The 24,308-nt window shown below is 34.3% G+C and overlaps 1 protein-coding gene, 1 non-coding gene and 1 pseudogene across 2 annotated transcripts; 2 read left to right on the top strand and 1 right to left on the bottom strand.

Annotated features, from left to right (window-relative positions):
- Positions 1-1,959: 1,959 nt before the first annotated feature.
- On the bottom strand, positions 1,960-2,522 carry LOC144569212 (polygalacturonase inhibitor 3-like; annotated as a pseudogene).
- Positions 2,523-17,343: 14,821 nt separating this feature from the next.
- LOC144569211 (uncharacterized) lies at positions 17,344-19,654 on the top strand. The gene is made up of 4 exons (XM_078319452.1): positions 17,344-17,983; positions 18,104-18,270; positions 19,077-19,178; positions 19,601-19,654. The coding sequence occupies exons 1-4, from the start codon at positions 17,344-17,346 to the stop codon at positions 19,652-19,654; spliced, it is 963 nt and encodes a 320-aa protein (XP_078175578.1).
- A 3,926-nt stretch (positions 19,655-23,580) lies between these two features.
- On the top strand, positions 23,581-23,686 carry LOC144570799 (small nucleolar RNA R71). The gene has a single exon (XR_013517023.1). It is a non-coding gene; the product is annotated as a small nucleolar RNA R71 (small nucleolar RNA).
- Positions 23,687-24,308: the final 622 nt, after the last annotated feature.

Below are 24,308 nucleotides of genomic sequence, written 5' to 3'. Positions count from 1 at the left end.
GCTAACTTTTTGTGTTAAATTACATAAATGCCTGTTGTGCAAATACATTTCAAATGTTGATTTCTCATCATCCCTTTAATAAAGTTTTTTCTCTCCTGATTAACATACAAATTACATAAAAAAAAAGTTAAATTGGTCATCATCATCTATAATAATTCTTCATCATTTTTATAAATTAAGGAGACATACTGATCTCACATCGAACTTATTTAATTTTGCCAGTCAGACATCTTTCTATAGGTTCTGGATACTCGGATAATGACCTGTGATTTAATCTGGTATCGATTCACGCTGGCCTGGGATCTATGTAAAGAAGCGGGATTGTTGTTGTAATGTTGTGTAACTTTTTTTTGATAAAGCTGTTGTCAATTTGACACATAATATTGTGTAATTAATGAGGAGTGTCAATTTGGATACGTTATGTCGTGTACTGCTAATTTTTTTCTGGTAAAAGAAAACAAATGTAGCAGTGTCATTTGGGCAGAGAAAAAAAGCTATAGAGCTTCGATGTAGTAGGACAACAATCAATGAAGTTTAAATTCATATCCATATGACTACAGGCCATTCTTTCAATGAGAACTTGAGAAGGTTTTATTCATGTCCAAGTCATACATCTTTCTAATGGAAGCAGGAATCCAATGACAATTGGATAAAAAACTGGTGTGCTCAGGTGCATACTTTTTGGTTCAAGAGGAGCAACTTATTTTTTTATTTTTTATATTATGGAGAAGGCTAAAGCAGAGAAGTTCTTGTATTAGCAAAATTATGCTCTGGCCTAATAAAAAGTCATATTTTTTCTAAGATTTTTTATTTTTTTGACAAAACTGGGATATTCCCACCGATTTCTTATTGAAATCCCAAACCCAAATTTATTCCTGGCTGACAGGAGTTGCCAGTTAAGTAAACACTCAAACATAATAATTGAACGGCTGAGACATCCATTGAATTAATTTCTACAAATAAAAATCAGACGGCCGATCTGGTTTCCTTTCTAATTTGATGTCTACTAAATCTGAACCATTCATAAATATCAGACGATCACTCTATCAGTGACTCATCTCTTCATTCTGTCATTGCAGGAACTAGGAACTAGGAAGGGAAGGAAGGCTAAGGGATTGATTGATTGATTGGATCAGTTATGTTAGTTTTAATTTGTTGTCCGAGCTGACGCAACAAACATGTTTCATTTCATATCTGTTATTAATTAGTCACAAGCACAGCGACATTTTCTTATTGTTTTACCCGAATAATATTATACACGACATAATGTATCCCAATTGACACTGCTAAATTTGTCGACTTACACAATATTATGTGTTCAAATTTAATTACACAACAGTTCAACCATCAATCCCACTTCTCTACATAGTCATAGAGGTTGTGGCTCCAGCAGACTTAGCTGCTAGTGTATCAGCATGACTCCAAACAGGTTAATTCACAGGTCGCTATCAAAGTATCTAAGACCAATAGAAAGCTATCTAACTATAAAAATTACACAAGTTCAATATGAGATCGGTATGTCTCCTCAATTTACAAAAATGACAAATTAAGAAATACAGATGATAAATTGATGATGACCAACTTAACTTTTATTTCTATCATTTGCATGTTAATGAGAAGACAAAAACTTAAAAAGGAATGATAAGAAACAAACACTTGAAATATATTTGCAACACGGGCATTTTTTTTTTGCTTTTTTATTTTTTTTGTTTTCTCCAAGCATGCTTAGATAGTTGAAAAAAAAAATAATGTTTGGTAGATGTCAAAAAGTTAGTAGCAATTCGCAATTGGATCACTAAATGAATATTACTCAATAAAACACTGGAGTTACATAATATATATTGGATACATCAGAGCACCATGACATCTAAACTTATTTTTTTATTTTTTTATTTTTGAGATGAAAAGCCCTTAGGCAGACATCTAAACTGTTGACACCTAAGGTGTGGAATCTGACGGTTATAGGAATACAGGTGCCGGTGCAGGTGTCCGGTTGAAGCATGGTGCCAATGGCTTCTGACAAAGACATGTATTGTTTACAAAAGAGTTGGCATTGAACTGCCACATTTAACCCCCTTGAGGTATCTCCCCACAGAGTTTGTTGTATGATACATCGAGTGAAAATAACCAATCAACACTTGCTAGTGAGTCAGGCAATGTCCCCCAGATTTTATTGTGGCTTAGATCTAACAAACTGAGGTTCTGTGGGATTTGTACATAACTTAGATCAAACTCAAATTCATGCGAGTTCAAAAATATACCATAGGCTTGCTTCTGTTTACCAAATAAAAATGAAGCATCACCACTGAGTCTGTTGTGCCCCACATTAAATACAAAGAAATCCACCCATCCATAAAATTTTGGTCTCACCGGTACGTCAAGCTGTTGTTGGAAAGGTAAAGCCTAGAAGACGAATTATGGACAAGCCCAGGTGGTATGGTACCTGTGAGGTAGTTTGACGAGAGATCCAAGTAAAGTAGGTTTGGTAAGGTAGAGAGAGATGATGGAATTGAACCCGACATCTGGTATTTGAATATATTAATTGCTGTGAGCTTTTGATGGTAGGGAAAACCAGGCAAGGGCCCCGACAGGGTTGTTTCTACTATATATAAACTAATAACATTGGAAATTAAGTTTGTTAATGCAGGAAGGAATCGAACCATAAAGCTGAGCGCGAGAGATTTGTAAGGCCATTAGTCCGGAAAATTAAAGAGGTACCATAGTCATTAATTCCAAGATAGCTTAATTACTCGATCAGTGCTGATACATGAAACACCGGAGTAGTGACAGTAGTTGGTGCCTTTGACCCAGCTTTCGAGTTGTCTTGGGTTGCCTAGCTGCTCCTTGATTTTTAGGAGCACTGATCCATCGTCTTTATCACATAACACCAGAGAGGTGCAAGAGGAGATCAGTAGTACCAGCAAGAAAATGATAGACATCTTGTATTTTTTTTTTTCTAGGGTTTTGAATGGATGATGTTATTGTGAGGATGAAACTATGAAAGGTGTTATATATATATAGAGGATTAGAGGGTGATTACAAATACTCAGATAATGCACGCATTTGTTTCACCAGTACTTATCTGAACTTTTTTCTTGATTTGGCAGAAATAGTCCATAGTAAAGTACTTCTATGAATTTCGAGGCACCTAATAGAAAAGACTAAACATATCTTGCCCCCTCTACAAATCCAAAATCGTGTACCAGGCATCCTATGCTAATGGGACCCGCACATCAGTGCCATTGTGTGGGGCCCGTCATGCATGGGGACAACAAGAAGATGCTACTGTATTACGTGGCCCGATAGAAAAATAGTGAAACGACTTGAGGAAATTTATTATTTAAAACTCGGGAGTGCCACATATATCAGAGCCCGAACGGCTTGTGGGGTGCCACACTACAGAGGCTATACAGCATTAGTGAGCCAGCACAACTGGATACAATTGCCACATCATCCTACTTCAAAGACATAGCTAGCCTTCTACCCTTTTTCACCACCTCGGTGACACAGGATGCCATCACCCAAAGATGGGACTGGCGACAACATCACTTTTTACATGCAAATCAGCCTACAAAATGATGAGCAACTCGGGAGTGATCTCTGCATACCATAAAACCCTGTGGAAACTGAAAGTCCCAACAAAGGTTCAGGTATTCATCTGGCTGCTGCTAGAAAACAAAATACTAACACAGGAAATCTTAAGGGTAAGAGGTTGCACAGTGTCATTTGGGTGCCACTTATGCCAAAATAATGATATGGAAACAAGGGACCACTTGTTTTGGGACTGCAGCTACGCAAGGAGATTTTGGAGAGGTTTTGGAAACAAGGGACCACTTATGCCCAATTCAACATCATGCTGGGAAATATCCGAGAAGTGCGCGATATGTGGTTAGGTCTGCCACACCTGTCTAGCCGAATGAAGAGGCAACAACGGACAGTTTGGGCGGCGGGTGCATGGTCAGCCTGGAAAGAAAAGAATAGAAGACTTTTTTCAGACAAGAGTAAACCGGTGGACATCTTAATTAATGAAACGACTATCACTATCATGCATTGGTTGTGCACTATTTAAGGAGGAGCGAAGGGGCGATGGTATTGAACACGCGGGAGCATACGTTATGCAACTCGCAATTCTATCTACCATTTGAAAAAATAATCATGCTAGAGCTACAAATAGAAATATGTATGTATAGAGCTTATATTTCCTTTTTTCATGTTATTTTTTTTCATTTTTAGCTTACTTATATGCATAGTATTGTAAATAAACCTTTGATTTTCTTATCAATATATTGTTGGCACTGCCAACCTTAAAAAAAATAAAAAATAAAATAAAGTGACATAGAAAAAAGATTTATATTACTTCTGTGTTGCTTCTCTTATCTATTTTTCTTATTTTACAAAGACACCTAGGTAGAAATCCGAATCCATTTGATAACCTCCCATTCAAACTGTTATGTACAATTTGACCTGTGAGAATTTCAGATGAGATTTTTTTGTTCCTTGCATTTCAGTCTCCGGTCTGAATTATATATTAGAGATTATGCAATCTGGAAGAGCACTTGAGGTAGGGCTGGGCAAAAGAGCTCGAACTCATAACTCGCTCATTTACAGCTCGCTTTAGCTCACTCATTTACAACTCAGCTCATTTACAACTCGAGTTGGCCAACTCGTTTAATAAATGAGCTGAGTTCGAGTTGGCCCCAACTCTCTCATTTTATAACTCGAGTTACATAAAGTTACATAGTATTGGTCACAATAAATCTCAAAATAATCAAATTCGAATCTCTAAACTGTTATTTGTGCTTTGAAATTCGTGCAATTTATGTTTGAACTTGTGTTGTAATACTATCATTGGTTAAACAAGTTGTGAGCTAACTTCAGTTGATAACGAGCTGAGTTCGAGTTGGCTCTACAACTCGTTAGTATCATCTCAACTCGAGTTGACTCGCTCGTTTATTAAACAAGTCGAGTTCGAGTTGGGGATAACTCGCTCAAACTCGGCTCATTTACAGACCTAACTTGAGGATTTATAAAATGGACAATGTCAACTCTAAACTGAAAAACAAAATTTACAATTCTAATTATTACGAAAGATCCAATAAGCACAAAGTGTAAGGAGGCTAATCGGGTATTGGTCTATAAGCAGAACCTATAATCTTAATAAATTCCTTCAAAACATGAGTACTTTTGTAGGCAGTACTTGACAAAAGCATTTAGCAAAAATTATGAATACTTTTAGCTGGAGACCACAATATGCATTACAGAAGTTATTTGAGAGCCATTATGCCATTGAGAATATTTTACAGTTTTTTTTTATGCATGCACAGCAGGGGAAATGCTATAAAAATTCTGTATCGTCCGGGAATAGCAGGATCGGTTTCCTACATACTGTTAAATTTTGAGACATTCTTTTCAAGGAGAGAAATGTCATACCCACCATATCTGTTTCGTACCAGATGATATCTAAATTTTAAAAGAACTACTCTGCTATCTTAGCATTAATATAGCAAGTTAGTAACAGATACAGACCCATGCAACTTATAATACTGTGGTCCGCTGTGTAACTCTGTACACTTCGATAAAAATAAGTGCATAATGAATATATTTTTTCTGATTTAGGACCAAAATTTGCAAGAAAATGCAACCTTTTTGACACCTTCTCCTAGTGTGGCAAAAATGTGAAAGTTTTGTTAATATCGGGATTCTTAATTACTTTGATGAAGAAGCAATGATTAATTGATTATGATATGAAATGAAATTACTGAAGTTTTATTTTACATAACTAACAATCATTACAATGACCAAACCTATTAAGCAGATAAATAGGAGATATCAGTGAGACGATCGTGATCGGTTGACTTTTAACAGGTTGAACTACAGAGCAATACCCAAGAGACAACCAATAAATAAATTAAGGTAAAATTGGGTTCAGAAAAATTAAGGTAAAAAGAAAAAAAATGTGTATATCATGTTTTAGAAAAATGTCAGTCTTTTAATTGTTCAATTTTCAAGGAAAAATAGATAATTTTTTTACTTCTAACGCATACACAGTGACATTTATCTTTCATGCTCAATCCAAAATCCAACATCAACTGAGATTTATGAAAAGGGAAAGTTTCATGTATATCCCTCAAAAACTTCAAATTACATTTTCTCCTCTAAAGTTCATGTTATCATATTTAACCTTGTAAATTTCCAAAACCCACAAATCTACTCATTTTATTGTCTTTTCTATTAAAACTAATTTTAAATTCATAAAATACCCTTTTACACTTTATTATAAAAAAAAATGTGTATAACATGTTTTAGAAAAATGCCAGTCTTCTAATTGGTCAATTTTCGAGAAAAAATGGATAATTTCTCTACTTTTAATGCTTACACAATGACATTTACTTTTCATGCTCAATCCGGCATCAACTGAGATTTATGAAAAAGGGAAATATCATGTATATCCCTCAAAAACTTCAAATTTATGTTTTCTCCTCTAAAGTTCATAGTATCATATTTGACCTTGTAAATTTCCAAAACTCACAAACAAATATACTCATTGTATTGTCTTTTCTATTATAACTAATTTTAAATTCATAAAATATCCTTTTGCACTTTATTTTAAAAAGAAAAAAATTGTATAACATGTTTAGAAAAATGTCAGTCTTCTAATTAGTCAGTTTTTTTAGGGCAAATGGATAATTTCTCTATTTCTAATGCTCACACAGTGACATATATGTATATGTGTTTGTGTAAGCATCAAAAGTAGAGAAATTATTCATTTTCCCTTGGACACCGACCAATTAGAAATTAAGTTGACAATTTTTTGAAACATGCTACATATTTTTTCTTTTTTTTAATAAGGGGTAAAATTGATAATTTCTCGGGCCTTACTATGGGGGGAGCACAAGTTTCAATCCTTATGCTTGGTACAGATGAAGGTTTTGTCTCACGAGATGCTACTTCTTGAAGATGTTGTGTTATGTGATTTACTTGGTTCTAGGGGTTTTTATGCATATTTTTAGTTTGCTCGGTTTTAGGTTGTTTCAATGATTATGTTGATGTAATGCTTTTGTGGATGTGTTGAAGGTATTTTTCTAAAACCAAGTTTAGTTCACTCTTCATTATGCTACTTTTGTAATCTGGTACCAATGATGGTACCAGTAACAATGTTCTCTTGTATGATTTTTATTTTAATGGAAATCTGTGGACATGCCCACTTTTAGTAAAACTAGAAATAAAAATAAAGGATAAAATTAATATTTTATAAAGTTAAAATAAATTTTAATTAAAAAATAAAATGGGTCAGGTTTTGAAATTTAGAAGGATAAATATGATATTATGAACTTTACATGAATAAATACCTATGTTTTTGAGGAATATACATTGAAATTCCCCCCCATGAAAAAAAGGAGTGTCCAAATTAAATCATTCATTTATACTCAAATATATATGAATAAAGATTTATTTCCCCCATCCATCTCCCAATCATTAATTATATGAGGGGACCACAACTTCCAGCAAAAAAAGATAAAAGAAAACGTGTATCAGTCATTAATAATGTGGGGGACCACTTATATTTGAAAAACTTTACAACTGATGCGCATAAATATGTATACACGCAAGTATTAACATCTAATATAGTAAGTATTCATATGTAAGATATCAAGTATTTCTTTAAACAATCTTTCTTATCACATACTCATTTTTTTACATATTTTATGATTTTTTTTCTTACTTCAATGTCGCCCATATTTCTGACAATCTGTGAATTTTTTTGCGAATCTAAAGTCACAGACGTTTTCTACGTAATTTTCTCTTTCAAATGAGATCCATGATGAAGTACTTTTGAGTTGTCCGCCGCGCAAGTATTCATACTTGATATATTATATATTAACACCTGCGCGCATATGCATCCATATTTACACGTGACAGTTGTAAAATCTATCAAATATTAGGTGGTTACCTAAGTAGTTAGTGATCCCCCACTTAATTAGGGGTCCCCACAGATAATGCATTACGAGGTATGAATACTTGCTCAACAAGATATGAATACTTACACGACAACGTATGAATATTTGCATGACGAGGTATAAATACTTGCACGACAGACAACCCGAAAGTATGTCATCATGGATCTTATTTGAAAGAAAAAATTACGTAGAAGACGTCCATGGTTTTAGATTTACAAATTTTCTCACAGATCGTCATAAATATTGATGAAATTGAACGGAGAAAAAAAATTCAACTCTAAAAACGTGTAAAAGATGTGTGTGTGATGTGTCCAGTTTTTTTTTTTCGAAATACTTGATATCTTAGGTATGAATACTTGATATATTATATATTAACACTTGTGCGCATAGGTATCCATATTTGCACGCGTCAGTTATAAAATCTATTATATATTAGGTGGTCCCCAAGTAATTAATGAAGTTCAGTTAGTTAATGGTCTCTACAAGTAGTTATTGACTGGGAGATGAATGGGGAAAATTGACTGGAAAATAGTTAGTCGATCCCAATATATATACATAATATGGAATAAACTTAACTAATTAAATTTAAAATTAATATAGCAATATATCAAGTGATTTTAAAAAAAAATTATTAGAAGTACTTTATGACGAAAAACAAATGAAAAGTAGACCGAAATATATATGCACGTACGTTGTCCAAATGAAGAATGGTAGACTTATAATTAGATTTCTTTTATATGAGTAGATTTCATTGTTAATTGTCAAAAGTCAAGACTATGAAATGAGGGCAAATTTGAACGTATGTTAATTAGTATCATATGAAGAGAAAACAAAACAACTTATTTTATTATGCTATATGCCACTAGTGGAAAAACAGGAATCGGGATCGGCCTATCTGGATCGGCTATATGAAACAACTGATACTAATATGTAACTGGATCGGTTGTTTATACAAAACCGATCTTAAAAACTAATCAGATCGAATTTTTTTAGTCAACTGATCCTAATAAGTCAGCTATCAGGATTAGTTGTTAAGAACAACTAAACAACTGATCCTAATAGTTGAACTATTAAGATCAGTTATTTAGAACAACTAAACAACTGATCCAACTATTTTATAAATTATTTTAATAAATTATCTTATAAATTATTTTAAATAACTGATCCAACTATATGCAACTATTTTCAACTGATCCAACTGATCCACGCAAGTGTTTTACGTAACTGATCCGACCAATCGTTCAAGACATGTTGTCCTCTCTAGTAAAAGACGTATCATCGGGATTGATAATGTGGAAGACGAAGAAGCGTACGATTATTTTGATGAGATACCACCGTTTTCCATTGGCATAGAATCTTTACCAACCAGTGAGGATAACGAAACAAGTCACACGCACAACGATCATAATGAAGGAGAATGGATTGAAGAAGTTTCCACTGGCAACAATCCCTAAAAGCTTATTGGTATGTCCAAATATAAAAATATAAAAAGCTGTACGAGTTAATATTCTTTAATATCGCTGACTTAAGAAATTTTTCTTTTTTCAGGATGCATTGAAACACTAGACAATGAGAAGTATGCAAGTTATTCTTCAATTTTTTTGTAGCTTATTTCTTTTCATGTTATATGTAAATTTATTAGCTTATTTTTTAATTTTTATTGTCATTTTTTAGTAGCTTATTTTATTTCATGTTATAAATAATTTTCAAGTTATTAAGATAATATACTAAAATAATTTGTAAGATTATATAATAAAATAATTTCTAAAATATCATACACATACACATTTAAAAAAAATTATTAAAAAAATATATAAGAAATTTTTTAAGAGAATTTATTGGTTATTTATTAAAAGAATTTATTGAATTTTAAGATAATATAATTTACAAAATAATTTTTAAGAAGTAATCTTGTTTGTTCATTTAAAAAAACATCTGGATCGGTTCCTTATAAAATAACCGATCTTGATGTTTTTTTTTCTTATAAATTTAGTTATGAATTTTTTAAAAGTAAATTACCTATATTATATTTTTGTTGTATATTATTCTAATAAAATCCTTAAACAAGATTACTTTCTAGAAATTAATTTGTAAATTTACTTTTAGAAAATTTATAAGAAATGTTATTTGATAAATTCTTCTAATTAATTTTATTATTTTTATTAGTTTATAAGAAAATTAAAAAAAAACATCTAGATTGGTTCCATATAAAATAACCGATCCAGATAACTATCTGGATCGGTTTTGTAGCTTAGAACCGATCCAAATAGTTATCTAGATCAGTTATTTTAACAAGAACCGATCTTGATGATTTTTTTCTTACAAATTATTTTAATAAACAACCTTATAATTATCTTAAAATTATATTATCTTAAAATTTAAAAATTATTTTAATAAATAACCTTATAATTATCTAATAAATTATTTCAAAAAATTTATCTTATAAATTAGAACATAAAGAGGGTACTATATTAGAAATTAACTTTTAAGTTATTGTAACTTACAAATTGTTTCTAAAAGATGGGTTATTTTTTCTAATAAATTATCTTGTTAAATAAAAGCTACAAAATTTTGTAACATCAAATAATTATTATTTAGAATCTATATTTTTATATTTTTAAACCAATAAAAAACTAATAAAATTAATTATCTGATTTTTTTTAGTATTTGGATCGGTTGGTTAGTACTGAACCGATCCAGATGTTAAAAATTAAAAAAAATTAAAAATAACTATTAAGATCGGTTCTTTAGCTTAGAACCGATCCTAATAGGTATCTGGATCGGTTCCTTAGCTTAGAACTGATCCTGATAGTTATCTGGATCGGTTCTAAGCTAAAGAACCGATCTTGATGTTTAATTCACAAAATATTTTAGTCCCGCGCATTTGAGTACTTAGCAAAAATTTTGAGTTTTCAATTCATCACTTCTCTCTTTTTCTCCTCCCTTCTCCGAAAATCATTTTCCGCCGGAGCCATCTCCCTCTCCTCCGTCGAGCCCGCTATCCTGAGCCGCCGCCATCGATTATGTGGAGCCCTCTTCTCTCTAATCGGACCATCTTCCTCTCCTCCGTCGAGCCCGCTAACCCTAGCCGCCGCTGGTGCCCCTCCGTTAACCCTAGTTGCACTTCTCTCTAATCGGGTAACTCTCTTGCTCTTCTTGATCGATTTGTGCTTGATTGGGTTTATGGTAGTATTCAATTTCTTGAGCTCGGGTTGTTGATTTTCCCGACTCAAGTGAATTACTAAATTGTTGAGTTTTCAATTCAGTTATGCATTGTGTGTAATGGTGATGGTTTTATGTGTGGAGGAATACCATAGCAAGCTTTACCTTTTTAGATGCAAGTAGAGTTGATTTAGTCTCTTGGGGATTATGTGTGTCATATAGATATGAAAATTAAATGGCTTACTCCATTTTATGTGTGTAATATAGTGGTCGGGTTTATGGTAATGGTGATGATTTTATGTGTGTAATATAGATATGAGGATTAAATTGCTTACTCTATTTTAGGGTTTTATAGGGAAAATTACAAGAAGTTTAATTTTTAGAAAGTTTCCAAACCCGGCCCCTATCTATATTAGATCATTAAAAATATATATACAAATGACTATGTTTTGTATAGAGAGTGGTGATGAATCTCATATCAAAGAAACCTAAGAAGTGTTAGAATTTGTAATACTTATTACTTATTTTGAAAAAGAATAGATATGGAAGGTGATGGTGAGCCAGCCTCGGTTAAGAAACGAGGAAGCGGGCCTAACAAAATTAAGGAGAAATTTAATGAGAAAGGAAAAAAGCTGGAACTTGACAAATTTCACAGGCCGGTTGTTACTCAAGAGACAACGAGTTTTGCAACGGAATTTGGGATATTGGTAAGAAGGCATGTTCCTATAAGGTTCCAACGGTGGAAAAATGTTCCAGATGAGAATAAGCTCAAAATATGGGAAATACTTAAGGTAAATAACATGGTACTAAATTCACAAGCTTTCATTTGATTAGTTTAACGAAATTTTGCAGGAACCACGCAAAGAGGTACAGGTTCCTGGAGGTCGGAATGCAACGAGTAATGTCAAGGCGTTTGATCATATCAATTTTGACAAGCTGGGACGAACATTCAAGGAGTTGCGTGATCGGTTTTCAGAGCTAGATGGCAGTCCATTCAAAATCGATCTGCCACTTGATCTTTTCTGTTCACCAGACTCCATATCCGTTTATGCAGATGATTATGCGGCCTTGCTTACACCACGGGAGTGGCTCACTGGATCAGTCATTCAGATGTGGATGCTGTGAGTTAATATTCGTAATAATTATAGAATTTAGTACCTTTCATTCAAATAAAACAAATTTGAGAACACCTGTATGACTTCTTTTTTTAGGTATTGGCACAAATTTATCAAGGAGGAATTTCCCGATGAGCAGGTTGGTTTCATGGACCCCCAGCGAACGAATGCCACCATGCTGAATGATGATCGAGGAGGTACACTTCAATATATAAGGGAAGCACTCAACGGAAATCGGGACAAGATATTGATATTTATACCTTACCATCTGTTAGTGTTGGTGTCCTAGACCCAGATCATATCTATGATATGTTTAGTTTATTAGTGAATGATTTTATCATTTTGTACCTTGAGTATTCATATTAGTGGATCATTTGAGTTGATGACTTAAATTGTAGAACTTCACAATGAATAAATTTGTTTACTCTTAAATGTTCCTTATCTTGGCAATCAGCAAAGGTACACTGGTTGACCATATAAGATAAGTGTGGTGATTAGATGATGGCCATGTTCTATAGGTTATACGATAAGGAGTTATCGATCTAATCACACATGTGCATACATGGAGATGTATGGCACTGGACAGACCCAAGAATGAAATATCATATGGATTGTGTTCTGTGTCATTGATATTTCATTGTGTCTAGAATTCTTTGGTTGAGATATTTATTTTTCTTACATAAGGGATGTGTATTGTTGGTACTGTCCAACGCTCTCTTTAACCAGGAGTTATAAAGGCAGTTACTGCAGTGCATATAACTTATGCGGAAGAACGATACGTATCAAGAAACCATTGTCCCTTATATGTTAATATAAGTGATGATATCTCTAGGCCCCTTGATAAAGTTTATATTATGTGCATGCAATATGATTATATGATAATCATATCATAATTAAACTTCAGGAAATCAAGAAAGAATAATTGGTAAGGATGACACATTCCTACCTTACGATTATTTGGATATCATGTGGCAAGGAATTGACACAACAACATTTTTAATGTTACAGGGATCGTGATTTTGCATTGTGCTTTTTCATCCACGTCATTTGGGTAATCAATATACCATGGCTAGTTGTATCATTGATTTATGGAATTAAAATGTTTAATTCTATTGCCATAATGATGGGATCCCATAGGGTCACACCATATAAAAGATTAAAAGAAAATATATTAATAAAGCATATGTGATATGTATATAATATGTGCTATGTTAATTATAAGAAGTTATAATTAATTTGTACAAATTATATGTTATTAATATATGAACAATTTTATGACATGGAGATGTTATAAAATAATCCTAGTAATATTTAAAGTATGTGTGACATATTTTAAATAGCTTTTGACACATGAGAGATGCATATAAATTAACATGGAATATTAATTTATATGTTGGCCTCTTTTAATGTATGAGATTGTGGACTTAATTAAATATTAATACGATTAATATGTTTAAGCCCAAAGCCCAAATATATGCTGGGGAGAATTGATTAGTAATGACATGATTTAAGGAATATTTAAATATGTCATTAAATCTAATCAATCTCATTAAAGAGCAAAGAAATTTCTGGACAGATTTTTTTAGGTAACTTTGAACTGGAATTTGAAAAGGTAAATACTAATCATTCTAGACACATGACCTATGTAATCTATAGCCCTTGGAGTCTAGAATCCAATGGTGAAGATTTCAAGTCGTTTGAAGTTACCTAGAAAAAGATATAAGGATTTTAGTACCGAAAGGTCAGAAATTCTGTGAAATATATCTTGGCCGAAATTTGCTCTTTTCTCCTCTCTTCCAATTTTTCTCATGTGTTGAGATCTAGAAATCCTCTAATAAGTTTTCAAAAATTAAGAAGAGGGTTAAACTAGGATTAAGGTTCTACTTGTTAATCTCTTACTAGCCTTAGAGATACAAGTATTTCTTTAATCTCTCGGTGGATACCTAAGGAGGCTCGTCATTTGAGGGGCTAAAGCACAACCACCATTGAAGGAGGAAGGGAATAAGAAGTTGCTAAGCAAGACAACTCTTCTTGATTTGATTTGGAGATCAAATCCAAGGTATTATGTTATTCCATTCTTGATTAGGCTAATTAAGATTGTTTCTTGCACTTACAATAACTAGATCGTTTGTTTTGAGTCGAATAAATTTTTTGTTTTATTCCTTGCTATCTAAGCATCAAAACTTTCACCATCAGATGTTAGTGTTATATATATGTTCTAATTTTATTATATTTATGTCAAAATATAAAAATTATAGAATATGACATGCTACAAACCTAACATGCAGCAATCATTGGGTATTGGCCGTGCTTATGCCAAGAGAAAGTGCATTGTACGTGTACGATTCTGATAAGAAGAGTAAAAAAATGCTAATGATCATTGCTGCGATCGAGGAGTAAGTGCCATCCTAAATTTTATGTTTGTTTAGAATGAATTAGATTTTTTTTATTATTTTATCATTTTAAATATCTCTCGTAAGTACTGATTGTTCAATGTGTTCATATTTCAATAGTGTCTTCATCAGGGTAATGGGTACTTCTTTGACGATTCATAACGATTGCAAGGTAATAGTTTCTATTGAGATATATGATTATAAGGACCTAGATGCAAAAAATTGTGAATATCTAGACATATAAGCCATTTGTATGCTCATTAATATACATTTCAATTTTTTCAAACTTGATATGTAGTGCCCACAACAATCAGCCGGCTGGGAATATGCATATTATGTCATGTTGCTCATGTAAGACATAATAAACGAATACATTTATACTTTTTCGAACTTAAAGGTATGCATTTATATATTTTCAAAAAGTAATTAAGCATTATTGCTTCAAATATAATAAAATACACAATTAATTGTGCATGCTCTTCTATCTTTTAAAAAATGCAGGACATTCCCGCTAAACATACTGTACAACGCTTGAGCGACTTACGAAAAATGTGAGTTCAAAATTTCCTAAATGAGGTAAAGTCGACAAGAAGAAGTACAACAATTTAGGATATGTAAACTTAATCTGTAGGATGTGTATGTCTATGATATTTAATTTAAGATTTGTATGTGTCAACTTAATTTAGGATGTGTTTGATATCTATCTGTGATTTGTATGCATATTGGGCCAGCATATATATATAAATAGAAGCTGGCCAAATAAATAAAATTTTATTTTTTACATTCAACCTAACATCAGGATCGGTTCTACTTCAAAAACCGATCTAGAAAACAATTTTTAATTAAAAAAAATTCCAAAACACTATCAAGATTGGTTGTACATAACAACCGATCTTGATAGTCCTGTATCTGGATCGGTTGTTATGTACAACCGATCTTGATAGTTTTCTGGATCGGTTTGGTTTTTTGTTACAAACGATCTTGATATATAATCTGGATCGGTTTGGTTTTTTAAATAAACCGATAGTAATAAGAATAAATCTGGATCGGATTTGGTTTTTTAAAAAACCGCTAATTTATTTAATAATGGGTATTAAAAAAACGAGAAAAAAAACTATTCGGATCGGTTCAGCTAAAGAACCGATCCTAATAGGTATTAATCTGGATCAGTTATTTTAAAGAACCGATCTAGAATGTACCTATTAGGATCGGTTCGTTAAGAAAAACCGATCCAAATAATGGCCTATTAAGATCGGTTATAGTAAAAAACCGATCCTAATAGGTGCTATTTGGATCGGTTGTTTAAAAAATAAAAAACCAATTATGATAGTATCAGTATCGCCTTCATCAGAATCGGTTGTATTCCGATACTAATATGCGTATATAACTGATCCTGATGTATTATTTTCCACTAGTGTGCTATACATCAAATACTGTCATAGCTCTAGATAAAATTCTATTATTGGGAAATTAAGGCATGCTTATATATATGTATATAGGATACATATTCACAAATCAAACGGTTGAGTCTAAATATTTTTGGATATAGCTGTTATTTTGTTTTACTCCCGGTAGGATTTTTTTTAAAATGGAATTTCTTTAAATTATTTTACCGGAACAAGCCTTCTTTGGTTAGATTTTCGAAAACTAGCCTCCACCGATCTCTAGGATTGGTGCAGCAAAAAAAAGAACCCAACCTACACCGGTCCTTAGGACCGGTGGAGACAAATTTTACTCATTTTCGCATCCGGAAGAGCATTGCCACAGAAAATCAATATTTTTTTCTGCACCGATCCTACGGATCAATGGAGAGTTCTTTTAAATAGTACTCAAATAAATCCCCGAATGGTAACTCAAATAAATCAATTAGTACCCAAATATTGATTTTCTGTGGACCGGATCAATTTACAAATACGGAGTTAGAATAGTACTCAAATAAATCCACTTCAAATAGCTTGAATGGTCCACAAAAAATCCTAAACCTACACCTAGCTTCAAATAGCTTAAATGGTACTCAAATAAATCCACTTCAAATAGCCCCTGTTTATAAATTCTAAACCTACATCGGTCCACAAGACTGGTGGAGATGTTTTGTGAAGCTACACCGATCCTATGGATCGGTGGAGGTTTTGGTGTGACCTTTGGTGCAGCATATCTGTGGCTGGTGCAAAACAGGCTCCACCGGTCCCTAGGACCGGTGTAGATTGGGTTTTGTTTGCTCCACCGATTCTAGGGATCGGTGGAGGCTAGTTTTCGAAAATCCATCCAAACAAAACTTGTTCTGTTGAAATAATTTGAAGGAATTCTATTTAAAAAAAAATCCTCCCGGTACCGGTCTACCGGATCGAGGACAATATGAACCGGTGATACCAAATTCAACACAATATTTTTTTTCACTTAGAAATATTCTTTGTGGAATGTGGATTACTTTTATAAGCAAAATCTAGATGATGTAAGAGAATCATTAATACTTACTTCTTTTAGGTCAAAACCTCAATTTTTTTTCTTCAAATAGTAGCGTTTGCTTAATTTTTACGGTGCACTTTTATCGAGGTCGCCTCATTATAGTTTAATATTGCAAACAAGAGTTGCTGGAAAAAAAGAAAGCGCGCTATTTGAAATGTTTGCTATTCGCCTCTCTATATAAGAGCTTACATCGTCATAACATCCAAAGCATAAACCATTCAAACCCTGAAAACCAAAAGGAACATGTATATGGCTATCATTTTCTTACTGCTTATCCTCTCCTCTTTCACCTCTTTAGTTTTATCTGCTGATCAAAACGATGATTATTCAGTGCTCCTCAAAATCAAGGAGCAGCTAGGCAACCCGCCTGATGCTCTCCCCGAATGGGTCTATGGTTTCGGCTTCTGTAATAATGTGACAGACGTTCATAGTTTTGTAGCATGTACCAGTACTGGTCGGGTAAAGTCTCTCTCTCTATTTGACCTCCATTTGTCCGCTCCCTTTCGTCAAGCCATTTGCGACTTAATCGAACTAGAATATCTATCTATTTTTTTGATTTATGATCTATGTGGTCCTTTTCCTTCGTGCATTAACAAACTTATCAATCTTCGTAGCTTTTATGTTGGGGATACAAACCTCTCTGGTCCTGTTCCTGAATTTCTTAACCAAAACAACCTCACACAAATCACTTTATCAAATAACAATCTCTCTGGTTCAATTCCATCGTCTCTCTCCAAATTACAAAACCTAGAGTATTTAAACCTTTATAACAACTCCCTCACAGGTGCCATACCGTCGGGACTTGTTCCTGCTCCATCTGCGGAGATTAATCTTAGCCACAACAGATTGACTGGCAAAATACCGAGGTGTTATGGTTGGGTAAATTTTGGTATTATATTTCTCAGTAATAACTGACTTACTGGCGATGCTTCTTTATATTTGGTAAACACAAGATAGTCACTCTCATTGATTTGTCTTATAATCAATTTGAGTAATGTGGAAATCCCAGAAAACCTCACAGGCTTAGTTCTAAATAATAATGGAATCTATGGGAAAGTGCCCAATTCAATTGCTAATGCTTCTGTGTTGTCGTGGCTCAATCTGAGTTCCAACAGACTATGCGGAGAGATACCTCAGGGTGGCGGTACCATTCTTATGTATATGACAACAATACATGTCTTTGTGGGAGCCCACTGCCGTGCTCCAACTCTGCACCTACACCTGCACCGATATTTGCACCACCATTTGATTCTACACCTTAAGCCTCTACAAATATGCATTCGATTAATTAAAGAACTCAATAGATGAGTCATGTTGTTTCTCTTTTTCAATTTGGTTTTACAAGCCTGTACGTAGGCTTATGTCATATTCTGTTTGGATGTAATTAATACTCAAAATAATTAATGTAACTTGGTGTTTTAATCAAGTATTATACATTTAGTGATCATTGTGAGAATTGCTACTAAATCTGTTACATCTGATGATTGTTGTTTCCTATTACATCTTTCTAAGCTTACGGGGAAAATAAGAACCAACGAAACTAATTAAACCAAAGAAATTACAAGAATCAAGGGCACAAATGCATTTAACGTTGACTATTTGCCTTTTTTATTTTTACATGGAAAAATTCATGGATATTTTAAAGAATAACAATAGTTAATTATATGGCTTTAACACATGAATATCGGCAATAAGAACGTTAGTTAACCTTGTAATTGTTAAGAGGCAAATAACAAAAGTAATGGAGTGAGAATGTGGTAATATGCATATTATGGATGGATATGCGCTATAGATCCATATCTCTATTTTCAAAGTTCAAATAATCAATCCAACCAGTAAGTATGATTTTCATATGAAAATATATTTACATACCAAATTTTAGATTTTTTTACTATTTTTTAGATAGATAAAAAAAAAAAACACTATTTTCAAATGGTCCATAATTTTAATAGGTGATTTTTTATACCTATATAAAAATATAGCAAAACAATGACACCTACTCATCCCCTTCTTTCTGTTCTGATTCTTTCTCCTTGCTTATGGTTGATTCCATTCTCCTAAATTTGCCTGACGCCACCAAGAATGTAAGTTTTGTGAGCTGTTCTAAAAATTGGACTCGACTAAAGACAAAAAAAAAACTAGAAAATTCAAATTTAACGGTCGTTCTTGGGTTGCCTCCTAAGCAACGCTTCTTTCAAGTCACTAGCTTGACTATGTCGAGGATCATCTTATCTCGGGTGGCTTAAACAGGATGCTCATGAGTTTGGATGCATATGTCTCCCTTGGGGACTCCATTTCAAATGATAATTCACATGAGCTTTCCTTACATTAGGTTCCTTGTCTTTTATGACTTGGTGTAATGGGTGTTTCTTATAAGGGACAAATGTCATTGGTCTAGTGTTTCCTTTTGTTGAGAACTTCCGTTGATTAACGGGATTACTAGTCTTGGATTTTCGGTCGGGTGGATTAGGTTTGGGGTTGTCGTTGGTCAAAATTTGCATTTTAGTGCAGTGAGATATCTTACGACAAGTTGCTAGGGGCAGATTCTCTTCAGTTTTGAGATCTTTCTTGATCAAGTCTGCCTCCATATTTGGACCCGAATTAGTTATTGATACCGAATTGATGTCCTCATAGTCATCGCATGAGTAGGGGTCTACGCTAGGTGAGGATGAAGACCATGACATGTCATCGTCTTCTAATAGATTGTCTAGGTTCTAATCCTTGCATAGGTAATCTTCAATGCTGTTATCCTCATCCTCTTCTAAGAATTCCCGACCGTATGCTTGATCTGCTTCAGCGGGATAATTCATGGATCTCTTAATGTCGAATTTGGTTTTCTCATCTCCAACTAATAGCGATATCTTCCTGTTCTTTATGTCTATCACAGTGTTACATGTAGCGAGAAATGGACGCCCTAAGATGATAGGAATCTTGTCATATTCCTCCATGTCAATGACTACAAAATCTACGAAAATCCATAAATCTCCAACTTGGATAGGGACGTCGGGGATGATTGAGCGGACTACTAGTTGCAATTGACGTCGGGTAATTCTCTAAAATCAAGCTTTTGAAAAACTGATTTCGGCATAAGACTCACACTTGCACCTAGATCGCATAATGCTCATTTAAATATAGTATTTTCGATTATGCATTGTACTGAGAAACTTTCTAAATCTTTAAGCTTTTGTGGCAATTGACTTTGGATCATGGCGCTGCACTCCATGTTCAGTAATACTGTCGCATAATCTTGTAATCTCTTTCTATTGGATAGTAACTCCTTCAGAAACTTGGTGTATGTAGGTATGCTAGATATTGTCTCCACGAAAGGAATGGAAATGTTTAGTTGACCTAGCCTCTCGAGAAATTTCTCAAATTGCTTTTCAAGTTTGGCCTTGATAATTCATTGAGGGAATGGTAGAGGTGGCTAGTAAGGTGGGGGTCCACTGACAGGTCGGTTCTATCGATTTGTGTTGATCTATACTAAACTGGGGGTGCGTGCAGTTGAGTATGTGTTTGAGGTGGATCTGTGTGCGAGCTGGAATTATCTTCTTTAGAGATAGCGTGTTGTTGTGCTGATTCATGTGCGATTGGGGTGGATCATGTGCGATTGGCTTCATCCGTATGCGATTCAGTCTGAGGCTGAGAGTTGTCCTCTAGTAGGTTAGACATCATGACAGGCATATGAGGTTCTTCATAGGTCATCCCGCTCCTCAGTAGATGTGCTACAGCCTTACAAGTCTTCCTATAATAATATAAGAAATCGTGCACCAATTGTATATGATTTTCTAAACTTGTTGTGGTTTCTGCTATACTTTTGACCGGCGGCTTGATAAGCCTAAATTATATACACATTTGATCTGATTTTTATCACGAAACAACACCAAATATCATGTATTTTGAATATAAAGTGAGTAGAATACACCTATAATCAAGTTACTGCGGTTGTTTGTCTTTTAAATGCAGGAAAAGATGAAAACTGAAGAAAAATACCCTTCAGTGTGGACGCACTCATAGCCAGTGTGGACGCACTCAGTACTTAGCCCAATTTTCAACATCCAGCATTGTAGAGGAAAAAGTATGAGCGTAATGCGTCCGCATTCATTATCCAGTGCTGGTCATCCATCCGCACTCAATACTAAGCCAATTTTAGGAACTTCAGAACAGCACAGAAAATTCACAAGTGCGGGTCATCCATCCGCATCTATATCCAGTGCGGATGCACTAAGAAGAATACGCAGGATTTTCAGAAAGTTAAATAAGGAAAGTTGGATCCAGTGCAGATTAGACCACCCACACTCACCACCAGTGCAGACTCATTGGACCAGCAGAAAGCCAAAATTACACTGTTTAACAGTTTTTCTATTTTTGGCACATCATGGACGCGTTTTTACAGTCAGACCTGGACAAGGCATCTTGAGAAACAATCCAAAGATAGCACCCACTCACCCTACAACTATGTCTTTTGATTGGGCATAATCTTTTGCTATAAATTGGGGGAGGGGGGGGGTACATTCCCATTCAAGGCACATCCATTCTCATCTCTCTTGACCAATTGGTGCATGTCCATTTTCATAAAATACAACGATAAATCTGCAGCAATTCTCGGAGTTCCAGAGACTTTTCTAAGAAGGAGAAGAAGATCTAAGTAAGATTTCGGCAAGTTTGAGGTTCTTGATTTGATAAAGGGTGTAATCATTTCTTTATTTTATTTCTTCTTATTTTTGTCAATTTTTATAATGGATCTCTCTAAGAGGGAGTAGATCTCTCTCTAGGGGTTTAGGTCAATGCATGAACTTGTTTAATTCTATTTTATTTAGATTTTAGTTTCTATGATGATTGTTTGATTTGATATTAATTTCTGTGATTTATTCTTTATGAATTTCATTAGTACTTAAATTGTAGTTCACCTGGTTAGATTTAAATGAATTGAAGTAGCTTGAAATCATGTTGTATCATGTCTTTCCGCTTTAGTTTATTAAAATTCTAGCATTGGTCTAGGTAAGGAAAGTACTAATTGAAACCATAAACATATACCTTAGGTTTGGATTAGAAGCGACCATACTTTGATATCTAAGCCGGAACTAAAGAAATTAGGGTTAGGGACGCGGTGAAGGACATAACTGTGAAGTCAACCCCTAATTAGAACACCTTAGAACAATTATTGATATATACTTTGAATTATGTGTATTAAAAATCCCTTTAGGTAGTGACAGCCCTAGAATTCGAGGAACATTAATCCGTTCACGCAAAGTATTTGTATCAATATTTGTTCTAAAGGCTAACACAAATTATAAACCAATTTTTAGCTTTCTTAGAATAAATATTGATGTTTGTTTTGGAGCATGTGTATTAAATATCCCGTTAGGCAAGGTAAAACTCTTAGAGATATTGAGGAACATTAAACAATCCACCCAAGATAATGGTGTCAATATTTATTCAAAGAACATCATAGGTTAGAAACCTCGTCATAATTAAACATGAATTTAAATAGCACCGAATAGATAGAATTAGCAGGGGATTGTAGACCGAATACCCCTAGATGTTCTCAATTTGAAAACAAACCAATCTTTCTTTTCTTTATTTTACTTACATTTATTATTTAAAACTCATCTCTTTCGGGTATTGAACCCAAAATTAGGAATTGTTAGAACAACCCCCCCCCCCCCCCCAAATTAATTAATAAAGTTTAAGCTAAGTATTTAATCATACTCCCTATGGTTCGACACCTAGATACTACAAGGGTAGGGTGTGCGCTTGCAACTAACCTTTCTTTGAGTATTGAGGATTATAAATTTAAAGGCATAAAGAGTATAAAATAAGCACAATTCCGTATCTCTAAAATACTTATCATGACTATCTTCCTATTGAGTCCTTCTGTCATGTAAATGAAATAATCTAACTTTCTATGGAGATAAGACTTACTTAGTGGAGGTCTAGCATAGTGCCCTTGTTGGTAGTGTTGGAGAGGTTGGTGTAGATACCTTGGTGCTTGCATCACCCCTTCATCACACCTATACGAGAAGTTTGGATGATTCCTCAAACCTGGATGATAAGTATTAGTATAAAGTTTGTTAGGTTTAAAAGAACAATCTATCATATTAACATATTTCATTTCTGTCCTTGCAAGGAAAGGGCACGGCATGTTAGGATGATGGAATTCTTCACAATCCTCGCATAGCACATGTGCTACAACATTGGCTACAAGAGCATGTTGGGTGGTGAGCTGTGAGATCATGTCGCATGGAGCATCCACCTTTGATACGCCAAGAGCGATTTGGCTCACTTCTTGTTTTTTTTATTGCGACTGCCCTGTTTGTCTCGTAAGCTAGATAAGAAAAATCTTGGCTCAGACATAAGCTTTCAATTATTAGTGTTGCTCCTTTGACACTTTGGCTGTTGAATGCTCCTCATGAAGACGAATCTACTAGTTGCTTTAGATGAGGAAAGAGACCATCATAGAATGATTGTAGAACTAGCCATTTGCCAAGTCCATGGTGAGGATATTCTCATAGCAGGTCCTTGTGGCGCTCCCATGCATCATTCAGAGATTCTCCATCTTGTTGTTTAAAACCAGTTATCTTTGCTCGATAATCAGTGGTTATCTTTGGTGGAAAGTACTTGGAAAGGAAAGCAGCAGTCAGTTCGTCCTAAGTTGTGATCTACTCGAGATCGAGAGAGTCCAACCATGCTTTTGGCCTAGGTCCAAATGAGAAAGAGAATAAGAGGAGGCTGATGTTGCTTTCGTCTAATCCCTCTACTCGGATGGAGTCACTGATGGTGAGGAAGTTTGAGATGTGGACTTGAGGATTCTCTCTCGGCCAGCCTTCGAATCGGTTCCTTTGCACTTCATGCATGTAGGATATCTTGAGTTCAGTTTGAATATTGGTGGCGGATATCTTAATACTGCTTTTGTTGTGATCCCCAGTTAGCATGTAGTAGTCCTTGATAGGTCTATTTTCCTCTTCTCTTCCGCTCGATGGAGTGGAACTCGATTGTTGCCACGAGGTGGAGGTGGTGGTGGATCTTAGCCTCCAGCTGCGGAAGTATTACGTGGTGGATCATCTTGTGGCGTGGTAGACATATTGGAAGATTTAGAAAGAACCTCCTTTAAGAGATTTTTCTTCCTTACATACTTTGCCTTAGATGGGGTAGGTGATGGTGATAATACTTTCTTGTTTGAGTTGAGAGCTGTGCGGGATCTCGTAAATCCTACC

This window comes from Carex rostrata, chromosome 18, assembly GCF_964058835.1.
Source record: "Carex rostrata chromosome 18, lpCarRost1.2, whole genome shotgun sequence".
In the NCBI taxonomy this organism is placed as follows: Eukaryota; Viridiplantae; Streptophyta; class Magnoliopsida; order Poales; family Cyperaceae; genus Carex; species Carex rostrata.
This window is presented reverse-complemented; position numbering and strand designations above follow the sequence as displayed.

What these genes read in the sequence shown, in the direction of transcription:
- LOC144569211 (XM_078319452.1), top strand. Translation starts at nt 17,344, where the DNA reads ATGGCTATCATTTTCTTACTGCTTATCCTCTCCTCTTTCACCTCTTTA. An exon ending in TTATGGTTGGGTAAATTTTG is followed by an intron (nt 17,984 to 18,103) that starts GTATTATATTTC and finishes TGGAAATCCCAG; the next exon opens with AAAACCTCACAGGCTTAGTT. An exon ending in TGTATATGACAACAATACAT is followed by an intron (nt 18,271 to 19,076) that starts GTCTTTGTGGGA and finishes ATAAAAATATAG; the next exon opens with CAAAACAATGACACCTACTC.